Source organism: Anabrus simplex, chromosome 11 (assembly GCF_040414725.1).
Source record: "Anabrus simplex isolate iqAnaSimp1 chromosome 11, ASM4041472v1, whole genome shotgun sequence".
NCBI classification, from domain to species: Eukaryota; Metazoa; Arthropoda; class Insecta; order Orthoptera; family Tettigoniidae; genus Anabrus; species Anabrus simplex.
Genome location: NC_090275.1, coordinates 126,000,598 through 126,012,641, shown reverse-complemented (window position 1 = coordinate 126,012,641; position 12,044 = coordinate 126,000,598). Strand labels below are relative to the sequence as shown.

Here is a 12,044-nt window from a genome sequence, read left to right as displayed (position 1 = left end):
GTTACCCATGTATCTATATATGTAATTTGATGTTTTTGCCCTTCTGATTTTGTTCCAATTATACCATATGTTCCCTGTGTGTATAGGCTATTGTGTGTTCCTGTACCTTTAATTGCGGGGTTATCATTTGGAGAGCTGTGCTCATGTAAAATTTCTGCTCCTCGTTCTGTACCTCTAGTATAGGACTAAGTGTTGGTGTGTACCTTATGTCCTAGCATTCTGTGTATACCTTTAGTGGGTATTGTTCGTGGTGGAGTAAACTGATTCCCCTGTTCTTGTTTCTTGATTGTTGTTGTACTGACTCTTCCTTTTCCTTCGGCCCTCGGTTAGTTTATTGCTGATTAATGTCAGGAAAAGTTAAGTGGTGGATCTATTGATCCTTGTAACTATATACTCACCTGCCTTTATTTTCTTTCCTGTTTCTCTTTAATTTGCCCTACTTCGAGTTTTCTTGTCCCTCCTTCGGGCCTGATTGTACGCTTGATTTGCCTGTTGTTGCTCATTGCAACACGAGACGATGCACATCCTTAAAACCTAAGGAGATTTGTAAATGTAATTTAGTGTTAAAATGATGTTACCATCGTGCTTTGGGGAATAACCTGGACGCATGAACTTGTCTTTATTTTGGTTCTCGATTGGAATATTTGAAATCTATGTGAGATTTTTAGAGACTTTGTTTATGCTTGAAAACATTATCGTGTGACACCTCGATTGAAAGTGTACCGGGTGCAATTGGCAATTTGGAAAATTCTGGTGTAAATGCTCTCAGTTTGATGTGAAATTTTCTACTGCAATTACCTGGGTGGACAATTAATGCGTCTGGTAATTAATGTTCAATGCACCTCGTCTATCATTTAGAAGGCAACATCATGTGAAACAGTATTGTTATTATCAGTTTGGTCATGTAGACATTTAAAATGAACAATTTAATCTCAGTGGTCATTTTTCATTGGACTGCTTCAACTAAAACTAGCTTACTTTCTGACCACTGCATCATTATTGAGGTAAACAGGAGTACATGTCGTGCTTCGGAGAAGGGGGACTGTGACGGTATCTAGTGTACCAGAACCTCTCAGTAAACCTTTTGGACTAGGTTCTACACCGCTAGAAATTCGTGTCAATGAACCTTGTGAATGAACACTGCCCTTCTTGTTTGAATTTGTTTACCATGCCATGTCGTGGTATGATGTGCTACGCTCTGGTGGCTAGGCTTAGAACTTTGGGGTCAGCCTGAAGGATCCTGCGCATGTGCTAACAGCAACAGAAAGCCACGCTTGCTTGCAGTTGTGAAGCGTGCACTTTGAGTGGGGACGCAATGGGAAGCAGTCGTGCGTGTGGGTCTGGCAATGCTTCGAGGCAGTACCTTCGATAATGGCTAAAACCAGTCCCTTGTGGGCTTTGTGGTGCCCTATAAACGGATAGTTGGCCTCGTTATATTTAATATTGGTGCACAAGGAGTTATACTGCATTTAACTTGTACTTGAAGCCCAGTTGGTGTGAGGTAACATTATGTAGCCCTTCAGCGTCACTTCGTTTCACATGGATCAAAACTTTAAGTTCCTTTATTAAATACTAATAATGTGGAACACTGTCTTCAAGAAACCTGAAAATTTCCAAGAAATTTTGTCATCTGATGTCAGAAAAGTGCTCTCTAGCTGTAATAATAATAATAATAATAATAATAATAATAATAATAATAATAATAATAATAATAACCATCTCCAAATTGTGTAATGACTTCATGTTCATTACATTGCAATGCATTTCAGCAAGAAGCTTCATCTTTGTGCTTTTAGTAGGAAAGTACGGTGCGGATTAAAATCAAAATTTATTTTAAGTTTAACTATGATTTTAACTGGTAAATTTTCCCAGAAACTTATGTAAATGGAAAGCCACCGCAAGATTCTGTTTGAAATTTTGTTAACCCTCCTAAAATTTATTCTTTGGCGTTGGGTTTCGAGTTAATTATTGTTTCCCGTTCTGCTTTTCTGGCTGTTATTATTTATGTTTCTCTTTGCGGGCTATTTCGGTGTTGGAATTTGTCGTTTTGGACATGCTTTGTTGTTGCCTTAGCAACGGGTTTTTTGTTTTGCATTGTTGGGCTAATTTGGATTTTCATCGGGGCATGGTATCTTAATTGAACCTTTTTTAAATGTGGATGTGTTTGATTTTCGTGTGTTCTAAGTGTAACGTTATCTCTGATTTATTTGCCATCTATTTTTCTCGGTTTAGTAAATTTGAAATGTGGTTTCATGGTTCATTGTGGTATAATGTACTATCCCTTGCGAAGGCTTGCCTTTCAGTTAAGACGTTTTCTCGTAGATTTAAGTTTAATCAATTTTAGGTAGGTGACCGGGCAAGTAGGTAAGCTTTATCCTTGTGTTACTCTATTTTTTTTTTTTTAATCGAGGTCAACTTTTATTTTTCTTTAAACAACTTATTTAATTGGATTCATATTTGTTGTTCCCTTAAAATGATGTCAATTTAAATAACTACTAATTTTTAATTAATTCAGTTAATTGGTTTTCCACTCATTGGTTTTACTCATTCCACATCGGAATGTTTTCTCAGAGTTGATTAGAGATCCAGAGAGTATTTGAATAAAGTTTCAGTTGAATTTCTATTTTCTCCATTAATTGATTACTACATATATTTTTGAAAGGTGAATTAAAGTCATTTATTTATTTTGCAAATTGTGGATTTTCATTTCACTGAAACAATAGAGCACTGTCACCTTTTCTTATTCTATTTCGACCGCGGCCTTTTTCTGCTTCCATCCGCCTTCCCAGGTAAGTGTACCTTCTCTTGTTTTAACTGTTTGGTGCGTTGTTGTTTTGCTTGTTCTTTTGGAGCCTCATTTGGTGTTCACTTTAACTCCCTCTTTCGGGGCGAACACGCTACCAACCTTATCTCCTGGGAGCTTTCCTCTTAGGAGTGTAAGGTTTTTATACTCATTATCCAAAAAGCTGGCTCGGTGGCCTGGAGGATGATGTTGGTTAGACATTTGAAACTACTGCTCAAGTGTTCAATAAGAAACATAACAGAGGAAAAGCTAGATGACATTGGTGCGAATCTTGGAACTGTCACCCAATTAATCACTGACAAGAAGTTGGGGTTTCGGTTTCTTCTCCACACGCTACACGTCAAACCTGCTGATCTCGCATCATTGAATATTCGTTTATTCGACCGACAGCTTGTGTTATTTTTGGATGAAGCCTCATTTCATCTCAGTGGTCGTGTGAACACTCATCAAGTCCCTTATTATGAAAGGATGATACTTCCAGCTTCTTAAGATTTCATATAAGATTATATGCACGCTTTAAGCAGGGTGGCCGCGCTGCTGTAGAAGAGAGTGCGCTTGGGCTGGCTTTATCACATCTTATTAACACAGAAATAGCCTTTACAGTATAGAATTTGCATATTTATGTTTTAGGAGTTATCGTCATGTTACGAATAAAATAGTCCCTCTTTTATCGTAATTCAGGCACGGGTTCATTGACGGTTGCACGTTCATGAGAAACAGCTGTTATGAGTGCCAGGCTGGAGGGGTAATTACGGTGCTCCAAGCAATACATGTGCTAATTAACTCGTTCCATTTTCAGATAATTTATTCAAAGTTTCGGTGGAGTAGGGAAAATAATAGTAATCCACCAGCTGTAATAATCACATAACCACATTTCAGTAGAATTGTAGTGAAGATAAGGTATAATATATTAGATAGCATCTTGCCAGTTATATTCGTGTTTTTCTTCGTGTACGGCAATCCTTTCGATACTTAAGCCTTTAACCAAACGCAGTGTAGTGTAGTGTAGTGTAGTGAGATACATTGTGGTATAGATACAGTACATTTAGATAGTGCCGTATCTTGCCTGCTATATTCGTGTGTTATCCTTCGTGTGTATCTATTAGACCGTAATACTAATAATAATTTGTCTAAGCATTTAGCTTCGTTGGTAATCTTTGAGTACAGTAGTTCTTGCAAATTTCAGTTCTGTTGTGCTTAGTAGTGACATATGGTACCAGTATCTTAATTAGGATACGCCTGAAAGTAGATTAAAAATTACTGTAGTATACGAGTAATATCCTATTAGAATTGTGTGCTTATTTTATTATTGTAAAATATTTGTGTAGTACTGGTGTAGTAGAAGTATCCGTAGAAACTCTTACTAAAATACTGTTGTTGTAATTAGGATAGGCTTAATTGCAGTTTGGAATTGTGTAGTTCTTGTGTATTACTTTCGATATTCAGTAATTAACAGCAGTTTTTATCCTGTTAGGGGTTGTAGGATAAAAAATAGAGCACGATTAAGTAGTATTGTAGTGCAGTCGTATATTAATTACCTTATTGTAGTGTGATCTTTGAGTACTATCCCAGACAATATATCCCTCCGTTCATTTATTTTTTGCAAATAAGTTATTTTATTCTTACTTTCATTTTTTTCTGTAAATAATGGCTAAGGAGCGCGAGTGTATGAACTGTGGGTGTGGCAAGCCATTAAGGGGTATGAGGGAGGAGTTGGAAAGTTTGAGGGAGATAATTAGGATTCTCACAGAAGACAGGAAGGAAGATAGGACTCCCTCAAACAATGTACAGGTTACAGTAGGTGTACAAGAGGGAGGGAAAGGAAAGGGGGGAGTTGTAGAAGACAGGTGGTCTAATGTTCTAAGGGGAAGGAGATTGCAGGCTAAGGGCTCTATTCAGGATCAGAATTCAGGACAGGTGTCTGTGAGAAATCGGTACGAGTCACTCCAGGTAGAACAACAGAAGGAAGATGAGGGACAGGGAACTGTTGGTGAGATGTGTGGAAGTAGGAGGAAGGAAAAAGGCAGGAAAGGGAAAATGTAGAGTAGAGGATAGGAAAAGACAGGTGGAATAGGGTCATGGGAAGGAGAAAAGGGAGGAGGAAGTAGCTTCTGCAGCTATCAGGAAAGATAGGGCTGACCAGGAGGGGAGGGGATCAACTGAGGTGGGTAGGGTTGAGGCTCTGGTCATGGGGGATTCCATCGTTAGACACGTGGGGAAAGTGTGTGGAGGAAAGGGAACCAGGGTAGAATGTTATCCAGGAATTAGGTTGAGGCAGATGTTGAGGAAAGTAGAAGAGAGGGAGGAGGTGAAGGAGAAGGTGGTAGTGTTTCACGTTGGTACCAACAACGTAAGGCAAGCTGATATAAGTACCAACATAGTTGGAGATGTGTGGGATCTGGTAAATGCAGCACGGGTGAGTTTAAGAAAGCGAAGATTGTTATTAGTGGAATACTGTGTAGAAGTGATACTGACTGGAGGGTGATTGGGGATTTAAATGAGACTATGGAGTGGGTATGTGGGAAACTAGGAGTGAAATTTCTAGATCCTAATGGGTGGGTAGGAGATAGGGATCTGCGCTCAGATGGCCTTCATTTAAATATTTTAGGTTCCCTATGGGAATCAACATCTACATAATTTGATGGCCAGGCAGACATCTATTTTTGGAAATGAGACATAGCTCTCATAGTGCATTGGCACTACTGGTGGCTTCAAATAGCCTATGCAGTGGCCTCCACGGTATGCACTAGCCTTGCGTCTTGGGTGATGTGCTACGTCCCAACTGACGAGCCTAACTTAGCACACGAGGGCGAAACGCAGGCAACCAAGAATGAGTTAGCTGGAAAATTTATAATGTCCAATAACAGACCATTATACTGGAGTATGTATCGTAGAGATAGGATAGGAATGGTGGGAGGGGGAGTGTTCATTCTGGTGAAAGAAGAATTTGTAAGCTACGAAAAAGTTAAAGATGAGACACATGAAATTCTAGGTGTAAGGCTCATTTCTAAAGATAATAGACAACTTGATATATTTGGAGTGTACAAATTGGGAAAGGGTAGCACTGATGCGGATTCGGAATTATTTGATAGGATAGTCAGCTATGTGGGAAACGACATGGAAAGAAATGTGATTGTAGCGGAAATTTGCCAGTTGTCAACTGGGAAGGAAATGCCAATGACAGGTAGCATGACCAACAAATGGCAAATAAGTTAATATGGAAAGGACAGCTGATTCAGAAAGTGATGGAACCAACCAGAGGGAAAAATATCCTGGATGTGGTACTGATAAAAACCAGATGAGCTCTATAGGGAAACTGAAGTAATAGATGGTATTAGTGATCATGAAGCTGTTTTTGTCGTAGTTAAAAATAAATGTGATAGAAAGGAAGGTCTTAAAAGTAGGACTATTAGGCAGTACCATATGGCTGATAAAGCAGGCATGAGGCAGTTTCTAAAAAGTAACTATGATTGGTGGAAAACGATAAATAAAAATGTAAACAGACTTTGGGATGGGTTTAAAGAAATTGTTGAGGAATGCAAAAACAGGTTTGTACCTTTAAGGGTGGTAAGGAATTGTAAAGACCCACCTTATTATAATAGAGAAATAAAGAGACTAAGAAGGAGGTGCAGACTGGAAAAAAATAGAGTTAGAAATGGCTGTGGAAGTAAGGAGAAATTGAAGGAACTTACTAGAAAATTGAATCTAGCAAAGAAGGCAGCTAAGGATAACATGATGGCAAGCATAATTGGCAGTCATACAAATTTTAGTGAAAAATGGAAGGGTATGTATAGGTATTTTAAGGCAGAAACAGGTTCCAAGAAGGACATTCCAGGAATAATTAATGAACAAGGGGAGTGTGTTTGTAAGGATCTTCGAAAGGCAGAAGTATTCAGTCAGCAGTATGTAAAGATTGTTGGTTACAAGGATAATGTCCAGATAAAGGAGGAGACTAAGGCCAAAGAAGTAATAAAATTTACATATGATAAAAATGACATTTACAATAAGATACAAAAGTTGAAAACTAGAAAAGCGGCTGGAATTGATAAGATTTCTGGAGATATACTAAAGACAATGGGTTGGAATATAGTACCATATCTGAAGTACTTATTTGATTATTGTTTGGTCGGAGGAGCTATACCAGATGAATGGAGAGTTGCTATAGTAGCCCCTGTGTATAAAGGAAAGGGTGATAGACATAAAGCTGAAAATTACAGGCCAGTAAGTTTGACATGCGTTGTATGTAAGCTTTGGGAAGCCATTCTTTCTGATTATATTAGACATGTTTGTGAAATTAATAACTGGTTCGATAGAAGGCAGTTCGGTTTTAGGAAAGGTTATTCCACTGAAGCTCAGCTTGTAGGATTTCAGCAAGATATAGCAGATATTCTGGATTCTGGAGGTCAAATGGACTGTATCATGATTGACCTGTCTAAAGCATTTGATAGGGTAGATCATGGGAGACTACTGGCAAAAATGAGTGCATTTGGACCAGACAAAAGAGTGAATGAATGGGTTGCTATATTTCTAGAAAATAGATCTCAGATAATTAGAGTAGGTGAAGCTTTATCTGACCCTGTAATAATTAAGAGGGGAATTCCTCAAGGCAGTATTATCGGACCTTTATGTTTTCTTATATATATAAATTGTATGAGTAAAGGATTGGAATCGGAGGTAAGGCTTTTTGCAGATGATGTTATTCTCTATAGAGTGATAAATTACAAGATTGTGAGCAACTGCAACGTGACCTCGAAAATGTTGTGAGATGGACAGCAGGCAATGGTATGTTGATAAACGGGGTTAAAAGTCAGGTTGTGAGTTTCACAAATAGGAAAAGTTCTCTCAGTTTTAATTACTGCGTTGATGGGGTGAAAGTTCCTTTTGGGGATCATTGTAAGTATCTAGGTGTTAATATAAGGAAAGACCTTCATTGGGGTAATCACATAAATGGGATTGTAAATAAAGGGTACAGATCTCTGCTCATGGTTATGAGGGTGTTTAGGGGTTGTAGTAAGGATGTAAAGGAGAGGGCATATAAGTCTCTGGTAAGACCCCAACTAGAGTATGATTCCAGTGTATGGGCCCTCACCAGGATTACCTGATTCAAAAACTGGAAAAAATCTAAAGAAAAGCAGCTCGATTTGTTCTGAGTGATTGCCAACAAAAGAGCAGCGTTACAAAAATGTTGCAATGTTTGGGTTGGGAAGAATTGAGAGAAAGAAGAAGAGCTGCTTGACTAAGTGGTATGTTCCGAGCTGTCAGCGTAGAGATGATGTGGAATGACAATAGTAGACGAATAAGGTTGAGTGGCGTTTATAAAAGTAGGAAAGATCACAATATGAAGATGAAGTTGGAATTCAAGAGGACAAACTGGGGCAAATATTCATTTATAGGAAGGGGAGTTAAGGATTGGAATAACTTACCAAGGGAGACGTTCAATAAATTTCCAATTTCTTTGAAATCATTTAGGAAAAGGCTAGGAAAGTAACAGATAGGGAATCTGCCACCTGGGCGACTGCCCTAAATGCGGATCAATATTGATTGATATTGATTGATAGACTGAAGAACCTAACAGCCAATCAACTGTATTGATACAAAACTACACAAATATGAGTACACACTAAAAATCTTTATGCCACAGCCTGTGTAGCTGTGTGTTTCAACCATTACATGTAGATCAAAACAGGTAACTGGAGGCTGTCACAGCCCTGAGTCAGTAATGTCTTGAAGTACAAGTGTTGAGGTATTTCTAGCACGGACCTTGAAATTACGGTGGACACGCATGATATAATTCAGTTCAGGATAACCCAGTTAGTCATGCCCACAATAACACCACCTCCTCATTCGTAATGGCCCTGTATTCTATCCTATCTCAGGTGATGAAGTACTCACCTAGGGAGGGAACATTCTATTTTCACTTTCGACAAAGCCCATGGGAAAACCAGACAAAAGCACAGTACTGTAGTAGAAGGAGAGGCTGCAGTATGTCCTGGCCCCGGCTGGGGGGTCCAACGGCCTGGTTTACTCAGGCCTAAAGTCAAATAATAATACTAGATTATAAATTCCACCTGTTCAATACATAAGGCACCATATTTACCCAATTTTATTTCAACACAGCAATTAACATATTCTTTTTGAACTTTTAATTAACCACTTGTTACCAGATTTTAAAAAACAGGACATTCGTAAAGATGTACAACAAGGATTGATTATAAGACTTTGTCATAAGAGTACTTATATTTACTATAGTCTACTTGCTAGTCATTTTATACACATTTGTACCAAAAACAGTATCCTCTTACTTAGGTATAAGAACAATCAGGACCCTGAGCTATCTTTCTTTCAGGTATGAGATTTTTAGGCTGATGATGCCCTCATTATGGGTGAAACATGTCCCTATATCTAATATGTTAAGAACTATTTCTTAAATTTAAGTAAAAATCTCTTATGTATTGAACAGGTGGAATTTATAATCTAGTATTATTATTTGACTTTAAGTACATTTCAATACGGACCGTAACATGAGATTTGTAACATGTAATAACTCATGCCTTCCGGTGTGCAAAAAAAACTTATCCCAAAAACTAGAAAAAGGACTCATTTATTGTGTGTCCATGAGGGAGTGGGGAAGGTTGCCATCAGGAAATCTGTCCCTTTCAAACTTGTGGATATACGGGGAAAATGGTATATTTTATTTCATCATCTGTTTAACATGCCACGGACTTGGTGAGAGATCTCACCTTTAACCGCCTCAAGAGCAGTGTCCTGGAGTATGAGACATTTGGTCGTGGAAACAACTCGGGAGGAGGACCGGTACCTCACTCAGGCGGCCTTGTAGGAGGATGGGAAGATCGGAACGGATAGACAAGGAAGAGCCCGTGATCTTAAGTTAGGTACCATCCCGGCATTTGCCTGGAGGAGAAGTGGGAAACCACAGAAAACCACTTCCAGGAGGGGTGAGGTGGGAATCTAACCCCGTCTTCTCAGTTGACCTCCCAAGGCTGAGTGGAATTTGTTTCAGCTCTCGTACCAGTTTTCAAATTTCATGCTAGAGTCGAGATTTGAACGCGGGCCTCCGGGGGCGGGGTAGCAGATAATCACACTAACCCCTACACCACAGATGAAATAAGTCATCTTTATTCACCCTCCTCCTTGTGCTAGTGTAACAAATGACAACTCAGCTCTATGCTGTGGATGTGGTTTGCAGGGACTGCGAGTGACGCTGCTGGCTGGAGCTGCCATAATGACAGCGGGATCCTGGGTAAAAGTGCTCTCGGCCTCTCCGGACCGTTTTGCTGTGGCCTTCCTGGGCCAGACGCTTGTTGGTGCAGCTCAGATGTTCATACTGGGAGTTCCGGCTCGTTTGGCTGCCGTTTGGTTTGGACCTAACCAAGTGTCGACCGCGTGTGCCATCGGCGTGTTTGGTAACCAGGTGAGAGGTACCTTTATATGCCATAGCTATAGGAATAGAAGATAAGTTGTATTAGAGTACACTGAAAGGCCATTTCATTTTGGTTCATATTTCACATCGTGACCTGTGAAAATCTCATATTTTGACCAAGAGGTCCATACCGTACATAAAAAAGAAAGGAAGAAATCAATTGATGGGGGATGTGCTGGATAAAGATGGCAATTTCTTGCTATAGGGTGCAGTCATGATGAAGACATTGAATGTTATGCCCCATCTATAATAATAATAATAATAATAATAATAATAATAATAATAATAATCTGCCGGTGCTGTGACCATCAGGAAGTAATGTTTCCTGTAGCAGGGTTGTCATATTGTTGATGTCAGACGTTCCGTGTTGAGGATAATCTCCACCTATGTTCTTGTTTCCCTTCTGTCTTCTCTGATATAGTAGTGACGTCTCTAGTACAGAAAGTGTTGCGAAAGATGAATTTGAGAGATTGAAGAAAAAATGGGCAAACATTGATCTGAGTGACAGACTAATGAAGCATTAGAGAAGTGATCAGAGAGTTTCTTCCCAAACATTCGAACACTGCTTCAAAAACTTCATGTCCTTCCTGTGCTTACTTATCTTTAAGTGCCTGGAGTGTCCGAGGACATGTTCGGCTCGCCTGATACAGGTCTTTCATTTGACGCCCGTGGGTGCGTGGGGTGGTGATAATGAGGCAGTCTACAAAAACCTAGAAAAACAAAACTTCTTTAAATTATAATTTCTTACAACTCGCACCAGGGTGCATGATCATAGTTTTTAGTGGTGCCCTCTGTGGAAAAATGTCCAGACTTCTTGATGAATGTCAAACAAAACAAGTAGAAATTCACTCAGGTTAGAAACCTGCACAATAACAAAATTACTCAATATTTTAGTGGTGACATCTTCTGAGCAAACTTCTAAGTTGGTGTAGTTTCAGTTTCACGTGTATAAAAATCAGTCTGCAGTGATAAGAATCGAGGGCTTTGAAAAAGAAGCAGCAATCCAGAAAGGAGTGAGGCAAGGCTGCAGTTTGTCCCCTCTCCTTTTCAATGTTTACATAGAACAGGCAGTAAAGGAAATCAAAGAGAAATTTGGAAAGGGAATCATAGTCCAAGGAGAGGAAATCAAAACCTTGAGATTTGCCGATGATATTGTTATTTTATCTGAGACTGCAGAAGATCTCGAGAAGTTGCTGAATGGTATGGATGAAGTCTTGGGTAAGGAGTACAAGATGAAAATAAATAAGTCCAAAACAAAAGTAATGGAGTGCAGTCGAACGAAGGCAGGTGATGTAGGAAATATTAGATTAGGAAACAAAGTCTTAAAGGAAGTAGATGAATATTGTTACTTGGGTAGTAAAATAACTAACGATGGCAGAAGTACAGAGGACATAAAATGCAGACTAGCACAAGCAAGGAAGAGCTTTCTTAAGAAAAGAAATTTGCTCACTTCAAACATTGATATCGGAATTAGAAAGATGTTTTTGAAGACTTTCGTGTGGAGCGTGGCATTGTATGGAAGTGAAACATGGACGATAACTAGCTCAGAAAGAAAGAGAATAGAAGCTTTTGAAATGTGGTGTTACAGAAGAATGCTGAAGGTGAGATGGATAGATCGAATCACGAATGAAGAGATACTGAATCGAATTGGTGAGAGGAGATCGATTTGGCTAAATTTGACGAGAAGAAGAGATAGAATGATAGGACACATCTTAAGACACCCAGGACTTGTTCAGTTGTTTTTTGAAGGAAGTGTAGGTGGTAAGAACGGTAGGGGTAGACCAAGGTATGAATATGACA

General features: G+C 39.1%; 1 protein-coding gene across 6 annotated transcripts in view; it reads left to right on the top strand.

The window, feature by feature from the left end:
• The window catches only part of LOC136883455 (heme transporter FLVCR2), a 475,112-nt gene that overhangs the window by 278,561 nt on the left and 184,507 nt on the right, over positions 1-12,044 (top strand). For all 6 annotated transcript variants that reach the window (XM_067155765.2, XM_067155762.2, XM_067155764.2 and 3 more), the window contains exon 3: positions 10,011-10,235. In XM_067155765.2, coding sequence (XP_067011866.2) covers positions 10,011-10,235 — 225 coding nt within the window. The remainder of the gene's footprint in view (positions 1-10,010; positions 10,236-12,044) is intronic.